At 45.0% G+C, this 19,206-nt stretch overlaps 1 protein-coding gene across 4 annotated transcripts in view; it reads left to right on the top strand.

Moving 5' to 3' along the window:
• ENAH (ENAH actin regulator) overlaps positions 1-19,206 on the top strand; it is a 166,064-nt gene that overhangs the window by 79,998 nt on the left and 66,860 nt on the right. For all 4 annotated transcript variants that reach the window (XM_068232860.1, XM_068232862.1, XM_068232861.1 and 1 more), the window contains exon 2: positions 740-905. In XM_068232860.1, the coding sequence (XP_068088961.1) occupies positions 740-905 (166 nt within the window). The remainder of the gene's footprint in view (positions 1-739; positions 906-19,206) is intronic.

Below are 19,206 nucleotides of genomic sequence, written 5' to 3'. Positions count from 1 at the left end.
CAATAAGATACAAAAAATGTCATGATACAAATTGTATGTTGCATGTCCAAACCCCCTAGGAAGAAAATTGACACAGAGACAACAGGAGCCCAGATAGTGTAGTACGTTAATATCTCAGATGTGGTATTTAAGAGTTTTAAGAAAAATTACTCACAAAGGTTGGTTGCAGGAGAGGCAACCAACCACTTGAGGCAGATGGAGAAAATAAACACGCCTCCACTCGGGGTGTCCCAACGGGACTGAATGCAGTCGCTTTTTTGATCAGAAACACAAACTGAATATCACAATGGCGTCCAATGCGTAAACGGAGGGGATCCCTCTAATCTTACAGGAAAGGGGGGTATGAAGCACACAACGAGGGTAAAGAGCTGCCCAGGTATAGATAAGAGTTGGTTAAAAAACGACAAAATATAAATGAGTGAGGTGGCTTACCTCAGTAATAACACTCACATGTAATAAACAAGATTTGTTATGAACAGGGAACGTATTTCGTGGGTGGAAGTCCGCTTCCTCAGGCCAATACAATTGCCAGGACAGCTGTAGCCAATAGTACTGAGCGCCTCTCTCTGGTTTTATGCATATTGATGCTGCTTGAACCTCGACCAATCAAATGCAAGCAGCGGTGTGACGTGTGAAAATGAGATAAGTGGTTACTGTGAGGTAATTGATGTCAGCCCTTGATGAGCGTTCTCTGTAGTCTTCCTGTAATCTAATAGCAGCCTCTCCTTTGTTCCCGCAGTGAACAGAGCATCTGCCAGGCCCGGGCTGCCGTGATGGTCTACGACGATGCCAACAAGAAATGGGTACCGGCTGGCGGCTCCACGGGATTCAGCCGCGTTCACATCTATCACCATACGGGAAACAACACCTTCCGGGTGGTGGGCAGGAAGATCCAGGATCACCAGGTAGGTGCCAGCCAAGGAGTTACAAGACACACAGACCTGTCCGGCCTAAAGGGAAATTGTCATGGAAACCTTGAGGAGACCTCCGTTTATTGCTGGACTTTGAACAGTTCAGCTTAAAGTGTAACTAAAATGTCAAAGGATTAAATATGGGTACGTGTGGTACCAATCCTACATCAGAAGTTGTCTGAAGTCCCTTTCTGTTTTTCTGCACTGTAAGAAACAAGAGTTATAATTACAAATGAGCTGCTGGAACAGATTGTCAAATTCATTCTGGTTTCCTGGAAATTAAATAAAAATTAAGATTTAAATATGGCGAAGGAAACCCTGAAAGCACAAAAAAGTAAAGTAAGTGTAAAAAAAAAAAAAGGGGGTTATGTTGTTTTTTTTTTTTTTTTTTTTTTTTTTTTTTTTGATTTTTTTACTGTGTTATGAAGCAGATTTTACATCAGACATAGCTGCTGTTTAGAGTCTTAAGCAGCCCATACACTCAGCCGATTTTCTGGCCGACCGATCGATCCCGATCAATCGATCGATTGCAAATCGGTTGGCCGATCGATGGCCGATTTCGATCGATTTCGATGGATTTCCATCGAACTTGCAGGGTGGAAAATTTAGGTCGATCTGAAGAGATTGCTTATCAGTTTGCATTGGCCTTAATGGAAATCTGATGGCAAAAAAATGCCATCAGATCGAATTTCAATAGATTTCAAACTGAAATCTGTTGGAATTCTATCCTGGTAAAAAATGTTCTAAAAACGCATCAGATAGACCATCAGATGCATTTCTTATCTATCTGCTGCCAATCTGACGAGTGTATGGGCACCTTTAAAGGATACCCAAAGTGACATGAGCTAGATGTGTTTGTACAGTGCCAAGCACACAAATGACTATGGTGGGTTCCTTTTTTTTTCACTGCCTGAAATAGTTAAATATCAGGTATGTAAGTGGCTGACTCAGTCCCACCTGAGACAGGAAGTGACTACAGTGTGACCCTCACTGATAAGACATTTTTACTGTAAAACACTTTCCTAGCAGAATATGGCTTCTGAGAGCAAGAAAGAGGTTAAAAGAGGAATTTCTTATTAGTGAGGGTCACACTGTAGTCACTTCCTGTCTGAGTCAGCCATTTGCATACCTGATATTTAACTATTTCAGGCAGAGAAAAAAAAAGGTACCCACCATAGTTGTTTGTGTGCTTGTCACTGTGCATACACATGTCTATCTCATGTCACATGTCACTTCGGGTATCCTTTAATAATGAAGCCCTTAAAGGGAATATCCAGGCAGCTTAAAAAAATGACATTTACTTACCCGGGGCTTCCTCCAGCCCCTTGCAGCCGACGTGTCCCTCGCAGCAGCTCCGCTCTCAGCCGCCGGCCCGGGGTCCCCGCCGGTGCAGAGGCTGACCTCGCCAGGTCATCCTCTACTGTGTCTGCGCGAGCACCGCTGTCAATCACTCGCACGTGGTCCACAACAGGCTTCTTTTCCTATTTTTCTGTGGTACCAAAGGCACTCTTAATGGCCTCCTGCTGCTAAAGCCCATCCTTTGCAAAGTTGGTCTTATTGTGCATTGGGATATATTTTGTGATGCACCTGCATTGAATTCAGCTGTAATTTGTTTTGTTGCCCTTCTGTTGCTGCGAAGTATGCAGTCTACTTGTTTCAGAGATGCTAACACCGGCTGTTGTACTGATTATCATACCATCAGTGGCATAACGGTGTGGAGTTGCTTATATACGAATGTTCAGCTTTGGTTGACGTAGTTCTTATGGAAGTTAATGTCAAATTGAGTAAGACAAAAGATTTAAAGCGGATCCGAGATGAAAAACTAACTAACAAAGTAACTTGTCTATATATCTGATCTAAAGTTTAGATAGTTTACAGAGCAATTCTAGCTGCACACAGCTTTAACAGAATATGATTGATTATTCCTGTGATACGACAGCAGCCATGTTGTTTGTAAACATTACACAGAGGCAGGCTTATCTGTATCTTGAGCAAAAAAACCTAATCCCCCTCCTCCTTCCCCCTCCCCTCTGCCTCTGAAATCTCTGGCTAGTAATACCTCCCCCTCCTCCTGCCCAGACTGAGCTCCCATAAGCCCTTGCTAGTATCTGAAAGTGCCTTGGCTCTCTAAAAACCTGTGGGCGTGGCTTGTTTAGTTTATTGGGAATTGGAGTATTACAACAAAACAAAAAAGTATTTGGCTTGAGGAATGCCCTATAAACAATAGGAAAGGAACACAATTATACAATGAGTAAAAGTTCATCTCGGATCCACTTTAAGTGACTTTGAAAGAGGAATGATCGCTGCTGCAAGAAGAGCTGGTGGTAGTTTCTCTGAAACAACAACTCCTTTTAGGATTGTATCACCCAACAGTATCTCAGGTTTTTAGAGAGGGGCAGTTGAGATAAAGAAACTTCAAGTGATCAGGACTATTCAGCATCTTGTGGAGTCTATTGCTGGGACTACACGTTCCGGTTTTCGCGTTCGATTCTGCGCGTCATCTATTAGCCATTCGATTTTCTGCTCGATACTCTTATCTTCCACTCGTTTTTCTTATCTTTTTTTCCATTCACTTCTATGAGAAATCGAGCGGAAAGGAATAGAGCGGAACATCGGACATGTCGGAATTTTATCCTCGAAGGCATCTATCGGAACAATTCTTCGCAAAAAACGTAACGTGTATTCCCAGCATATACCAAGAAGATTGGCTGTGATCAGAGCTAAAGGTGGACCAGCTGATTGCTAGAGGGTGTCTCTAATTTTCTGGCCACGCTGTATGTGCTGGAATTCTGTTACCCAGAGGAAAAGCACAACATTTTTTCTGCTAAGAGATGAATTGCTTGTGTTAGCAGTGAGCTCCTGCAGCTTTTGTTCAGAAGTCTCCTCTCTGCATTGTGGAAGCCAGCAGGAGCTGTGCTGTACCATCAGGAAGCAGAGGGATTAGAAGTACAACAATGGAACTTGGAGTGTTTCTATTGGTAGACTATAGTCTCTATTCCAGGAAACCGTGCAGCTATTCCTACCTACATCCATTGTTTTGTTTTAAGGCCAGCTCCACCCACAGGTAGTATTTAATCTTTGCGTTGGTGGTTTCACCATGCCGTAGCGCACAAGCGCCTTAAAGTGGAATTCCAGTGAAAATAATGTAATTTAAAAAGTGCTTCATTTTTACAATCATTATGTATAAATGATTTAGTCAGTGTTTGCCCGTTGTAAAATCTTTTAAATCCCTAATTTATATTCTGACATTTATTACATGGTGACATTTTTACTGCTGGAAAGTGTTGTAGCTGCTGCTTGCTGTTTTGGCAGTTGGAAACACCTGTAAACAGCTATTTCCCACAATGCAACAGGGTTCACAGACAGAAAACTGCCAAGAGTATGTACTCAGAATTTTTTTGTGGGAGGGGTTTCACCACAATATCAGTCATACAGCGCCCCCCGATGGTCTGTTTGTGAAAAGGAATAGATTTCTCATGTAAAAGGGGGTATCCGCTACTGATTGGGATAAAGTTCAATTCTTGGTCGGAGTTTCTCTTTAAAGGACCACTACTGCGAAAAAAGTAGGCAGTTGGACTGGCCCAAAACCTGTCGGTTCTGTCAGATTTTATCTCCTCATGGAGGATTCTCAGGGTTTTCTTTGTTTTCAACAGCAGTTCAACTGCCCTAATAGTAAGATACCAGCCTCCCTACTCGCTTGCACACTGTTTTTTCAGTTAGACTTTGCAACTGCTGTACAGGAAATGCTGTTGAAAACAAAGAAATCCCTGAGAATCCCCCATGAAGAGATGCACTGGCCAAAAAACCTGTCGGTTCTGTCAGATTTTAACTGCCTACTTTTTTCGTGATAGTGGTCCTTTTAAAGGACGGATGTGAGGATAAAAAAAAATAAGAAAATACTTTCCCAGGGCTTCCTCCAGCCCCTGGCAGCCGATATATCCCACGCTGCAGCTCCGCTTCCAGGCGGTGGCCCGGGGTCCCCTCCTTTGCATATGCCGACCAGTATCTTCTGCGCTTGCACGAGCGCGCAGCTGCGCCGCTCATGATTGCAATCATGTGATCTGCAGCGTTCTGCGCAAGTGCAGTAGAGCGCGATGTGACGCAGGCGCAGTAGATGCCGGTCGCATCTGCAACAGAGGGGACCCTGGGCCACTGTCTATTATTATTTAGCTCGGACTTTCCCTTTAAAGATGGCTGTACACTTTTCAATTGTTTTAATCACTTGGATAGCAATTGGATTGAAACTCAGTTGTTTTAAAGGAATACTGTAGTGGGGTCGGGGGAAAATGAGTTGAACTTACCCAGGGCTTCTAGTGGTCCCCCGCAGATATCCTGTGCCCGTGCAGCCGCTCACCGATGCTCCGGCCCCGCCTCCGGTTCACTTCTGGAATTTCAGACTTTAAACTCAGAAAACCACTGCGCCTGCGTTGCCGTGTCCTCGCTGCCGCTGATGTCACCAGGAGTGTATAGCACAAGCCCAGTATGGTCTGTGCCTGCGCAGTACACTCCTGGTGACATCAGCGGGAGCGAGGACATGGCAACGCAGGCGCAGTGGTTTTCTGAGTTTAAAGTCTGAAATTCCAGAAGTGAACCGGAGGCGGGGCCGGAGCATCGGTGAGCGGCTGCACGGGCACAGGATGTCTGCGGGGGACCACTAGAAGCCCCGGATAAGTTCAACTCATTTTCCCCCAACCCCCCCCCCCCCCTACAGTATTCCCATAAAGAGGAACTGTAATGACCTAGTACAGTGAGGGAAAGCATTTGATCCCCTGCTGAATTTGCCCGTTTGCCCCCTGACCAAGAAAATACCAGTCTCTATCATTTTATTGGTAGAGTTACTGCAGCTGAGAGAGACCGAATAACAAAAGGACCACCAAAAATCCATTGCTTCAATCTGTATACTATCCGGTTTGCAACTGATCCGCTGCCCGATCTACGGAGAGTAAATGTGCCCATACCTCAGAGGATGTATACTGACCAAGACACAGATCTCTATCTGATGGGAGAGAGATTTGTCGGCACCATAAACAGCAGGCTGATTCCTGATCAATTTCAGCAGGAAATCTTTCGTGAATCGGCCTAGTGACACCACCTCAACACCCCTGGCACTGTCCCTCCTAGAATAAAATGTGCCCCGTGTATGAATACGTGACCTGTCTGCCGCTGGCTCCGTGCTCTGTCCACACACACGCACCCCACCTGGTTCCTGCATATGTCAACAACCAAGTCCGTTGCGTGTATGTGGACAGAGCACGGAGTCATGGCAGACAGGTCAAGTGTTCATACACGAGGCATGGGGGTGGGGGGTTGGCAGCATCAGGGGTTCCGTTGCGTTCATCGCTTGTCCTGATATCACACGCTGTTACTTCTGTGCACCCAATTGACCATTTCGGCCCTACATCAGGCACCATGTCCGAGCTATACATGCGAGTAATTGGTTGGATTGTCGATCGGGTATGCTCTTGGCGGCACTGATTTTCATCCGATTCGATTGTTAGATCGGCCGCCAAGTCTCTTGATGTATTGCCACCTTAAAGGACCACTATTGTGAAAAAAGTAGGCAGTTACCTGACGGGTTTCGGGCCAGTCCATTTCCTCATGGGGGATTCTCAGGAATTTCATTGTTTTCAACAACATTTCCTGAATGGCAGTTGCGAAGTCTAACTGACAAAATGGTGTGCAAGTGAGTAGGGAGGCTGGCTGGTATCTTACTATTTCGGCAGTTAAACTGCTGTTCAGGAAATGCTGTTGAAAACAAAGAAAACCCTCTGAATCCCCCATGAGGAGATGGACTGTCCCAAAACCTGTCGGATATGTCAGATTTTAACTGCCTACTTTTTTTCGCAATAGTGCTCCTTTAACTGCTGCCACCCATTGTGCTTCTGATCGATAAGGGGTGATTTACGTGGAAGGTTGGCAATAGCAGCACAAAAAGGCCTTAAGTACACCTGAAGTGAGAGGGATATGGAAGCTGACATATTTATTTTCTTTTAAACAATACCAGTTCCCTTGCTGTCCTGCTGAACTCGTTGACTGTAGTAGTGTCTGAATCACACCTGAAACAAGCATTTGGCTATTCCACTCAGACTTCAGTCAGAGCACCTGATATGCATGCTTGTTCAGAATCTATGGCTAAGGCTGTGTTCCCACTACCTCGGAAGCAAAATGGGCGTGGTGAGCGCATCGGATGTGCTCCAACCATTTTGCGTCCGCCCACCGTTGCTCACCAGTCCCTGCAGCTTTTTCCCACTCTGAAATCAGCCTGGAGGCCAGCAGGAGCACGGGGCTCTCCATAGGCTGCATTAGGCCATTTCTCCCTAGCAACAAGAAGAATTTTAATTGGTTCACCATGAACCAATGAGAAATCTCCCTGTTGCTGAAGATTCTCATTGGTCTTTTGCAGCCTGATGGGGATCCCCATGCTTCTTCCCTGCATACAGCGACCAAGCAGCAGTGATTTGCGTAGCCCGGGGCAGATGCTGACGCATCCACCTGTCTGGGATTATCGCAGATTTCACTGAAGTGTGGTCCACTTACTGCAATGGAATCCGCGGATCCATTGCAGCGTGACAAGGGTGAACACCTCCTATTTATAAACAATCAAACTGTGCTGATATACACTCATCTAAAGGATTATTAGGAACACCATACTAATACGGTGTTTGACCCCCTTTCGCCTTCAGAACTACTTTAATTCTACGTGGCATTGATTCAGCAAGGTACTGAAAGCATTCTTTAGAGATGTTGGCCCATATTGATAGGATAGCATCTTGCAGTTGATGGAGATTTGTGGGATGCACATCCAGGGCACAAAGCTCCTGTTCCATTACATGCCAAAGATGCTCTATTGGGTTGAGATCTGGTGACTGGTGGCCATTTTAGTACAGTGAACTCCTTGTCATGTTCAAGAATCCAATTTGAAATGATTTGAGCTTTGTGACATGGTGCATTATCCTGCTGGAAGTAGCCATCAGAGGATGGGTATATGGTGGTCATGAAGGGATGGACATGGACAGAAACAATGCTCAGGTAGCCCGTGGCATTTAAACGATGCCCAATTGGCACTAAGGGGCCTAAAGTGTGTCAAGAAAACATCCCTCACACCATTACATCACCACCACCAGCCTGCACAGTTGTAACAAGGCATGATGGATCCATGTTCTCATTCTGTTTACGACAAATTCTGACTATCGAGACTCATCAGACCAGGCAACATTTTTCCAGTCTTCAACTGTCCAATTTTGGTGAGCTCGTTCAAATTGTAGCCTCTTTTCCCTATTTATAGTGGAGATGAGTGGTACTCTGTTGGGTCTTCTGCTATTGTAGCCCATCCGCCAAGGTTGTGCGTGTTGTTGCTTCACAAATGCTTTGCTGCATACCTCGGTTGTAATGAGTGGTTATTTCAGTCAACATTGCTCTTCTATCAGCTTGAATCAGTCGGCCCATTCTCCTCTGACCTCTAGCATCAAGAAGGCATTTTCGCCCACAGGACTGCCGCATACTGGATGTTTTTCCCTTTTCACACCATTCTTTGTAAAACCTAGAAATGGTTGTGCGTGAAAATCCCAGTAAGGCCCGGTGCACACCAAAACCCGCTAGCAGATCTGCAAAATGCTAGCAGATTTTGAAACGCTTTTTGTTATTTTTCTGTAGTGTTTCACCTAGCATTTTGCGGTTTTGGGATGCGGTTTTGGTGCAGTAGATTTCATTTATTGTTACAGTAAAGTTGTTACTGAACAGCTTCTGTAACAAAAACGCCTGCAAAACCGCTCTGAACTGCCGTTTTTCAGAGCGGTTTGCGTTTTTCCTATACTTTACATTGGAGGTAGAAACGCCTCTGCAATCCAAAAAATGTCTCACCCCGGGAGTATGCGTTTCAGCAAAACGCCTCCCACTCTGGTGTGAACCACCCCATTAAGATACATTCACCAAGCGTATCTGCAGCCGCAAGCGGCTGCAGAAACGCCAAAAAACCCGCTCGGTGTGCACCAGCCCTAACTGAGCAGGTTGTGAAATACTCAGACCGGCCCCTCTGGCACCATCAACCATGCCACGCTCAAAATTGCTCAAATCATTTTCTTTCCCATTCTGAAAACTGTTTGGAGTTCAGAAGATTGTCTTGACCAGGACCACACCCCTAAATGCATTGAAGCAACTTCCATGTGATTGGTTGATTAGATAATTGCATTCATGAGGAATTGAACAGGTGTTCCTAATAAAAAGGTGCCCATAAACTCGTCAGATTGGCAGCAGATAGATAAGAAATGCATCTGATGATCTATCTGATGCGTTTTTAGAACATTTTTTACCAGGATAGAATTCCAATAGATTTCAGTTTGAAATCTATTGAAATTCGATCTGATGGCATTTTTTTACCATCAGATTTCCATTAAGGCCAATGCAAACTGATAAGCAATCTCATCAGATCGACCTAAATTTTCCATCCTGCCTGGTCGATGGAAATCCATCGAAATCGGCCATCGATCGGTCGATTGGCCAACCGATTTGCAAACGATCAATCGATCGATCGGGATCGATCAGTCGGCCAGAAAATGGGCTGAGTGTATGGGCCCGTTAATTCTTTAGGTGAGTGTATGTATGAAACAGGTGATAATTCACTGGTGGTGCGCTGCTCCACATAAAAACAATCCAAATGATCCAAAATTCAGCTGCGCACACAAGATTCCGCTAAACAAGTTCCTCTCCTCTTCACAAGGCACAATTTCATAAACCAGACAGTCCAACACTCTTCCTATGGCTCAGGGTAGCCAAATAGCCGCTCCAGTGAGATACCACCACCACACCGCAAGCAGTGGGCACCCAACGTTAACAAATGACCCTTTGTTAGATGGGTCCTCAATGCTTATGGGGTCATCTAGCTTCCCCCTGCCATTCATAGGAATACCGTCCACTGCTCCAACTAGTTGCAGGATCAATACACCTCAAAGAAATATAACCAGAGCTCCCATAGCGTAAAATTGTAAAATCACTTTAATTTTGAAAGAAATGTACACTCACAAGCATGTCCGTGGTTCAAGGCACAGAGAGTTTGTGGGCTGTACCCCAATCGTGGGCCGCTGGGTCGGCTTAGCTGCGTTGGTTCGTTCACCTTCCCCTATGCGTCTCCAGTCTGCCTGCACGTCTGCTTTGTATTGGCCGCATGTGCCTCCTATTTATAATATAGGAGCCATTTACTGTTCGGTTTGTAATAAGCTGAGAATGGACAGAAAATATGTCCGTTCTCCACTCTGGTGGGGACAGAGTCTGAAAGTATGAAGCTGGCCATACATTATTCGATCTGCCACCAGATCAACCATTAGATAGATCATATCTTAACTTCAGATTTCCGTTAACTGCTTCCTGACCGAGGTAATTGAAATGTACACTCTTTACTGCCTGCTATTCCTGCCAGGACATAGGTTTCAATTCCGTCGCCCTGGCGCAGCTGCAGTTCACTCGCTTGCTCACCGCTCCGGACGCCAGCCATGAGCTGATTTCATTGGCTTCTGACCCTGTAATCAGTGAGCCAATCACAGGGATTACAGCAGTATTCTGACAAAAATTGGCTCTGGTCCTTAAAGGGACCCCGAGCCGGACCCCAAATTGCCAATATGAACTTACCTGGGGCTTCCTCCAGCCCCTCGTAGTCGGTGAGGTCCCTCAGCATCCTCTGGGCTCCCTCCGTTCTTCCACCGGTGACACAGTTGGCCCCGTGACTTCGCGAGGAGTCATGCACAACTGCATGTGTGGCTCCTCCACGCACCCATCAGCATTCTGCGCATGCGCGGTTCATTCTTTCGAGAACCGCACATGCGCAGAACACTCATCGTGAAGGGTGCGCTACTGAGACTGGTTCCCTTTAAGGGGCCAGAACCTGCCAATTCACAAAGGGTTAAGTACGCAGTGAGACTGGAGTTGGTGCAAGCAGATCTCATCATTGAGTTGGATGCATAATTACAGACGTCTCCATTGAGACCAGTGGGAATTTGTTTAAATTAATTATGCAATGTTTGAATGACATGTTTCCAGAACGCATCACTGGTCTAAACAGAGACATTTCCGCACTGATTACTGTGGAGGAAATCTCCTCTTTTTACCAAACCAGAACTGAAAATAAACTTCTAATTAATAGCATGTGTAGTGGTAATGTTAAATAGATCTCTTTCCTGGAGCCTCAAATGCTTATTTTCAATGTAAGAGCAGCTATTCTAATGTCAAACAGCAGCCATGTCAGTGTGGCATACAGTCTGGTTCCTTCACCTCCCACACACACACAAATAATGACCTTTAGGACCCATTCACACTCGGGCGCTTAGTGTCCCTGATCAGCAAAGCACTGCTGCAGAAGCGCTGTTCAAGTAATACTATGGGCTTACTCTTACTACAGTGATTGTAGCGCGTTTGCGATTATTGCTGATCGCACAGGGCATGTTGGAAATAGTGTGCGGGAAAGCATTTGTGCAAGTGTGAACAAAGCTTTAAAGCGGACCTGAACTCAGAACTTCCTCTCTGCTCTAAAATATATGCAACAGCATAATAACCTTTTAAAGTGAACCAGAGACGACGCACCCTCATGTATTTTACCATATATATCAGTGGGAACATTAGAGAAAACCCCTACCCTGCTCTCTGTTTTATTTTATACTGCTCAGCTTGCTTTTTTACCAGCCCTGATAAAATCCCTGACTGAGCATTCAGTCTGGCTTTGCTCAGGAATCATTATAGCTGAGTCTGTCTTCTCTGATGTCTTTTCAAGCCCAAGCCTGCCCCCTTCTGGCTCTGCTATAATGACTCAGCTATAATGATTCCTGAGCAAAGCCAGACTGAATGCTCAGTATGGGATTTTATCAGGGCTAATAAAAAAGCAAGCTGAGCAGTGAAGAATGAAACAGAGAGCAGGGTAGGTGTTTTCTCTAATGTTCCCACTGATATATATGGTAAAATACATGAGGGTGCTTTGTCTCTGGTTCACTTTAAGTGTACCTGAGATAAAAGGGTATAAAAGTTTTTTTTAATTGTACCTTGGGCTTCCTTCAGCCCCCTCCACGCTGATAGTTCCCTCGCCGCCTTCCTCCATCTGCTGGATTTTCCGGGAGAAGCCCCATTAACTTCACCAGTCAGGGTGTACTGCGCATGCGCACGCCCGGCCTCACTCCCGCCGCCGAGAGCACTCTGTGCCTGCGCAGGCACAGAACGTTCCCAGCTGTGGTAGCGTGCCAGGGGAGTGCGGGTGGACTTTCCCTGCGCCGACTGGTGAAGCTAACAGAGCTTCTACCGGATGATTCAGGAGGCGGAGGAGGACAGCGAGGGAGCGGTTGGCGTGGAGGGGGCTGAAGGAAGCCACAGGTAATGTATAAAACTTTTATACTTTTTCATCCCAGATACACATTAAAGAAAAACATTTATTTGTTTCAGCTGATACAAATCCTGCAATAAAACTGTAGTGTGTCTACTTCCTGCTTTCATGGAAGCAGACCTATTGTTAACATCCAGTGTTTACAAATTAGCTGCTCTGTTGTGGCAGAGGGAGATTCCTAAGGTGACACAGCTTAGAGATCAAATTACGGTGGTGATTAGTCACAGATGAAGGGAAATCAGACAGGCTACACTCTATAAATACATACAGGGTGCATTTCTCTGTTTTTCTTCTGTCCTGTGCAGGAGTTCAGGTCCACTTTCAAGAGAACCCGAGGTGTGTTTAAAGAATGTTATCTGCATACAGAGGCTGGATCTGCCTATACAGCCCAGCCTCTGTTGCTATCCCAAACCCCACTAAGGTCCCCCTGCACTCTGCAATCCCTCATAAATCACAGCCATGCTGTGAGGCTGTGTTTTCATCTGTAGTGTCAGTCTCAGCTGCTCCCCCGCCTCCTGCATAGCTCCGGTCCCTGCCCCCGTCCCTTCCCTCCAATCAGCAGGGAGGGAAGGGATGCAGGCGGGGACTGGAGTTCTGCAGGAGGCGGGGAGAGCAGCAGACTGACACTATAGAGATAAACACAGCCAGCTCTGACAAGCTGTTTGTCAGCAGCACGGCTGTGATTTATGAGGGATTGCAGAGTGCAGGGGGGCCTTAGGGGGGTTTGGGATAGCAACAGAGGCTGGGCTGTATAGGCAGATCCAGCCTCTGTATGCAGATAATATTCTTCAAACCCACCTCGGGTTCTCTTTAAAGGGATCAAAATACACACAAGGAAGGAATGGCCATCTTTGTGATTTCCAATGAAAAATTTGATTTGTGCACGCTTGCTTGGAGCGCAACTGATGAAAGTCGAGATCCTCACGAGAGCAGCAACAATTAGCAGCACTCCTAATCGGGCTGCAAATGAAATAAAACCAGAAGTGACTTAAAGTGAACCTCCGGACTAAAAATCTACTCAGCAGCACTGAAAAGGCTTGGTGTTTAACAGTTTCACAGCATCAGAACTTTGTTTTTTTATAGAAGTCTCATTTTTAGCTGCATTTTTAGCTAAGCTCTGCCCCATCAAAGAAAACTGCCAAGGCTTTTTCCCCTGATGCTGTGCAAAGCATGATGGGATTTCCTATGTTGTTGTTCACGTTGCCTAGCAACTGGGAGGGGTGATCAGCACACATGACAGTTGGAACTGTGTCTCATGCTCCCTGTCACCTCCTTTCAACCAAAAAGATGGCTGCCCTCATGAAATCTCAAACCTTTGCCTTTTCTTTTAAAACAGGGTGGGTAAGAGATTATATTACCTAACTAATGTAACTTAATGGCAGTATGTTTGTTTAGGTTGAAGTTCCTGTTTAAATACAAATCAGATGGAAAACCTATGCACTAAACCCTAATCTAGATAAATGTAATGCAATATGATACACATGAATGCAGCTAGCCATAAGTAGATTTACTTTTTCGTACAACAGGAGATGTTGGCAATGCTTTCAAATGCAGGCTGCAACCGAGTTGACCAGCTGCATAGATGTGCAGAGCCCAATACACGGGCAGATTGCATAACTTGCGTTCAAAACAGATGCAGCAAACGAGGATGTTGGCTTCAAAAACAGTTTGTGCACAGATTGTTCAGTACTAGACTCTTCTATGACGATGACGTGACCTCATGGAAGAGACCTAACCACTAACTAACAACTAAAACGTAATGGGAACCTGGGGCTGCTCGCCTGGATTATGGCATCAGGTGGCAATTTGAAGTTGTTTTTGTCCCCTTCTGTGCACTCCTGAAGTGGTTGAGGTGAAGCCCCGCCCTGCATTGTTTTGCAGCAGGTGAGCCTCCTGTTAGTGCCTCTCTGCGCACACCTGGGCTGCCCGGTGTTTACTGTCAGTGTGTTTATCAGATTAGCATGAGGGAGTCACAGGAGCAGCCCGCAGAGTAGCCGTGGGAACGCAGCTCCGAGTTACCTTTTGTTATCGGTTTGTAACATGTAGACCTCGTGAGACGTGCGTGCTGTCAGCCGTGTGAGCCGCGCGGTGAAGGGAAGTTCAAGGTCGGAATGATTGGTATAGAAGTTGCACAGGACTGATCTGTGGGAGGGAGTGCAATTCTTCCCACTCTTTTCTGTGCTGTTAAGAGGACCTGTAGTGAAATACTGTACGTACCATCACTTTTGTCCTGACAATCCTTTCTGCCTCTATAACTATAATCAGGTAAAACAAAAAAAAATAGCTGGATGATCCAGGGTCTTCGTCGATCTTCGAACCCCACTCCTGTGCTGCACTGGGATGCTCTAAACAAACTTTGACTATAATGTAGAAGATTGCTTGTAGCTGCATTGCACAGGGGCAAAGTATTGCCTGTGCAGTAGCTCACCCATTCCTAAGTAAGCCTCCAGCAAGCTGAATTGGTGCCTTTGGCCTGGTGCACACCAAAAACCGCTAGCAGATCCGCAAAATGCTAGCAGATTTTGAAACGCTTTCTTCTTTTTCTGTAGCGTTTCAGCTAGCATTTTGCGGTTTTGTGAAGCGTTTTTGGTGTAGTAGATTTCATGTATTGTTACAGTAAAGCTGTTACTGAACAGCTACTGTAACAAAAACCGCCTGCAAAACCACTCTGAACTGACGTTTTTTAGAGCGGTTTGCGTTTTTCCTATACTTAACATTGAGGCAGAAACGCATCCGTAATCCAAAATCTGCAGCAGCCCGGGAGTATGCGTTTCTGCAAAATGCCTCCCACTCTGGTGTGCACCAGCCCATTGAAATACATTACCCTAGCGGATCCGCACCCGCAAGCGGATCGCAAACCGCAGCCAAAACGCTCTGGTGTGCACTAGGCCAGAGAGAACATTCCTATTTGAGTGGCAACTAATTTATATGAAGGAGCCTTCATATGGTGTATGGGCACCACAGCCCATACACGATGCAATAAAAACGTTAGATTTTCCCGTTTATTCGTTCTAAACGATAGAATCGAGTGAAAGTTGAAAATAATTTTTTTTTCAATCAAGAAATTCGAACGATTATCCCGGTTTTTCGAGAAAAATCTGATAGGACTTGCTAAAAAAATTGAAATAATCAAACTAAATTATCTAATCAAAGAAAAATTGTACCATCTATGGCCTCCTTTAAGGTGGCCACTAATGATCCAATCATTTTCATCCAATCTTCCCATTACTGAGTAATATAAGAGACTGCCTAAATTATACATTCACTCAATTTACCCTTATACTAAATACAATTGGTAAAATTGGATGAAAAGAATTGGATCATAAATGGCCATCGTTAGGGAGGAAATTGGACAATCGTGACAAATATGGTGGGGCTATTGCTATTTCAGAATGTTCATTAGAACTGTTGTGTGTGTGTATATATAATAATCTGATTAAATGGAGCTCTTGAAAATGGTAAGGTGGCCATACATAAGGCGACTTGACGACCGATCGACCATCCGATCCGATAAATATTATTGGTGCCTCCAAAAGCATGTGGGCTGAAATTGGTCGTATGTATCAGTCGGACGTGTTGCAAGATGTCAGGCCGACCTGCTCGAACGGGTGTACGGTGGTAACGGCGTGCAGTAATCACAAACACAACGGAAACCCCAGTCTGCTGTACACCCAACACCCACCACCGCTTGCCGGACTCCTCTTCTGGGTTCTTCAAGGTTCTTGGCCTATGGGACTGGAGCAACCCACGTGGGTATGACGGCAACCACGTGGGATGCAAACCCCGGAAGAGTAGTCCGGCAGGAAGTGCTCTTGCCAAGCAGTGTCTGTTGCTCAGTAAAGATCGGAGGAGGGGCAACAGGCGGCAAATGAGAGAGCGGTGTCCTGTAACGTATAAAACAAGGAGTTCGTTTGGCGGTCAGTTTTTACCGATCCACCATGGCGAATCGCTAAGCGATGTTGTGGGGCACACGCTAGATTGTCAGCCATTGTGGGGAAGCTTAGTACACACCAGATTGTTAGCCAAGATGCCCGGAACGATTGCCTCGGCTCTCCCGAGTTTGCTCTCTCGTGTGTGCGAAGCTTTAGGATATTTTTACTATCATAAGTGAATTTTTACACACAAATATAAAAAGCAGAAGAAAGTATGCGGAGATGTGCCGTGATATAAATAACTTTCTTTTTATTTTTAGCTCCTAAGCTGAACGCGTTCATAAATTAACTGGAATAAGACTTGAGCAGGAGGCTGTTGCTATATTAACAGTGTTTTGCTGGTCATATATTTCTAGATTTACTTTTTTTCCCAATTTGAGGACAGTTTATCCAGTGAGGTGAGAGTCTGTTGGAGGGTCATTGTTTATTGGTCAGCAGGAGTGACCGAAATCTATGGCCGTGTAGCAGTATCCTACATTGCGCCATACATCACTCACAGTTCAAATGCTTCCCGGTTAAGGTGGCCATTCACTGGTCGATTTGCCATCAGATTCGACCAACAGATAGATCCTTCTCTGATCGAATCTGATCAGAGAGGGATCGTATGGCTGCCTTTACTGCTAACAGATTGTGAATCGATTTCAGCCTGAAACTGATCACAATCTGTGGAGCTGCCCCCCCCCCCCCCCTCCCCCCTCCCCTGCATACATTACCTGCTCCGGCCGGCGCGAGTCCCCCTGGTCTTCTTCTCCGCTCCGGCTACTGATCTTCCTGTCCAGGGGAAGTTTAAACAGTAGAGGGCGCTCTACTGTTTAAACTTCCTGCCGGGACAGGAAGTTCTGTGTAGCTCTGGAGCCCGAAGCGGAGAAGACTAGGGGACTCGCGCCGGCTGGAGCAGGTAATGTATTACCGCTGTATTGCGTTGGTCGTCGGGCATTCGAACGACGCTAACAACGCAATCCCAACCCGCCGGAGATTGAGAAAAATCTTCCGCACGGATGGGTCCATGGGAATCGACGGGCGGAAATCGATCGTTCTGTCAGCGGTGTGCGCGGTGATTTCACAGCCGTATCGATTACTACTACTACTACCCATCAGATCGGTTGCCTTATCTGGATGTTTTTGACTGGTGTATAGCTAGCATGGTAAAGAATTGACATGAAATAATGATGATTAGGAACGGAAAAAGAAACAGAGGGAGGAGAGGGGAATCAACTGTACTTTTAAAGGATACCTGAGGTGACATGGTGAGACAGACATGAGTATGTACAGTGCCAAGCACACAAATTATGCAGGGTTCCTTTTTTTTATGTTTCTGCCTAAAAGAGTTAATTAGGTATGTAAGTGGTTGACTTATTCCTTACTCAGACAGGAAGTCATTACAGTGTGACCCTCACTGATAAGAAATTCCAACTGTAATACACTCTCCTAGCAGAAAATGGCTCCTGAGTGCAGGAAAGAGATAAATGAGTCAATAGTTCATAGATTTTAGCTCTGGCATGCTTAAAACAATAAAACAGTTAAAACGTACAAAGTAGATTTAAAAATAAAATAAAATCTGTGGAATATCTTAAAAAGTCATTTTTAGGAGAAGGAAGATGGATATAATAGTTTATTTCATTAGTTTATTTTCACTTAGGGTGTCCTTTAAACACAGTATTTCACAACCCTGTCCTCAAGGCCCACCAACAGTGCATGTTTTGTGGAAATCCACAGAGGTAGTTAATGAGCTCTGCTGAGACACTAATTACCTAACCTGTGCATGTTTGTGGTTTCCTGCAAAACCTGTACTGTTGGTGGGCCTTGAGGACAGGGTTGGGGAACTGTGCTTTAAAGGACATCTGAAGGGAGACTGATATGGAGGCTGCCATATTTTTTCCTTTAAACAATGCACATTGTCTTCCTGTCCTATAGGGATGGCAATGCTTAGGATAACTCATGGAGAAGCATGTGATCAGTTTGATCAGCTGATAGATTTGAAAGGCTTTGATTTGCTGTGATGACTTTATGGTCTACCACATGATCATGACCAGCAAATCAGAGCTTTACAAGTCTATCAGCTGATAAAACTGATCACATGCTTCTCCGTGAGTTCTCTTAAGCATTCCCATCCCTACTGTCTTACTGGTCCTCTCTCTACTAATTTTAGCCATAAACTCAGAACAAGGATGCACATCAGGTGCTCTGACTGGATTAGCTGCATGCTTGTTTCAGGTGTGTGATTCAGATGCTACTGATGCCTGAAAGATCATCATGACAGCCAGGCAACTGGTATGGTTTAAAAGGAAATAAATATGGCAGCCTCCATATCCCTCTCACTTCAGGTGTCCTTTAACTCCTTCCGTTGGCTGCGTCAGTGAATTCTCTTTCGGCCTGCATCAATATGGAGGTGGTTGGTCGGGCATGAGGACTAATCTGGTTTTCGTCCTACATCCCTAGGCCTTGGATTCCACAAGGATTCCATGAAGCCATATTTTTTTTCAAGAAAATTTGTAACAAGATTTAGGGCAACAGCTAGGTACACATGAGAAACTAGTGCTCGCGTGTGTATGCAAAATCTGTTTGGTGTTCATACTACATGAAAGTGGTTAAATTGGCCAATTAAATTTGAATGAGTGTACAAGGTCTTATCCCTAGACATGTGTACATCAGGGAATGATCTGGCGATTGCTAAGGAGTAGAGAAAGGTCGGTGAGATGCAAATTTGTATTCATTTTATTCACATTTATTCAGCTTGGCATTGGACGATTCAAAATCATTGGCTACTGCATTTGATTTGGTCCAGTTCCAAGCAGTGTATATTTGCATAAAATTAACTTTTTTTTATATAATTCATATTAAACCATGTTCTGCATATATTAGTACATGCCCCTTTTTTATATTGATTACATGGAATCTGAAGTAAAAATGGACTTGGATGATATGATTTGTATGTGTTCTATAGCTAAGAAATAAAACATTAGCAGTAGAGATATGAGTCTTAATATTGTTTCCAGTACAGGAAGAG

Source organism: Hyperolius riggenbachi, chromosome 4 (assembly GCF_040937935.1).
Source record: "Hyperolius riggenbachi isolate aHypRig1 chromosome 4, aHypRig1.pri, whole genome shotgun sequence".
Classification (NCBI taxonomy): Eukaryota; Metazoa; Chordata; class Amphibia; order Anura; family Hyperoliidae; genus Hyperolius; species Hyperolius riggenbachi.
Note: the sequence above shows the minus strand (reverse complement) of the source record. Positions and strands in the feature narration are given on the sequence as shown.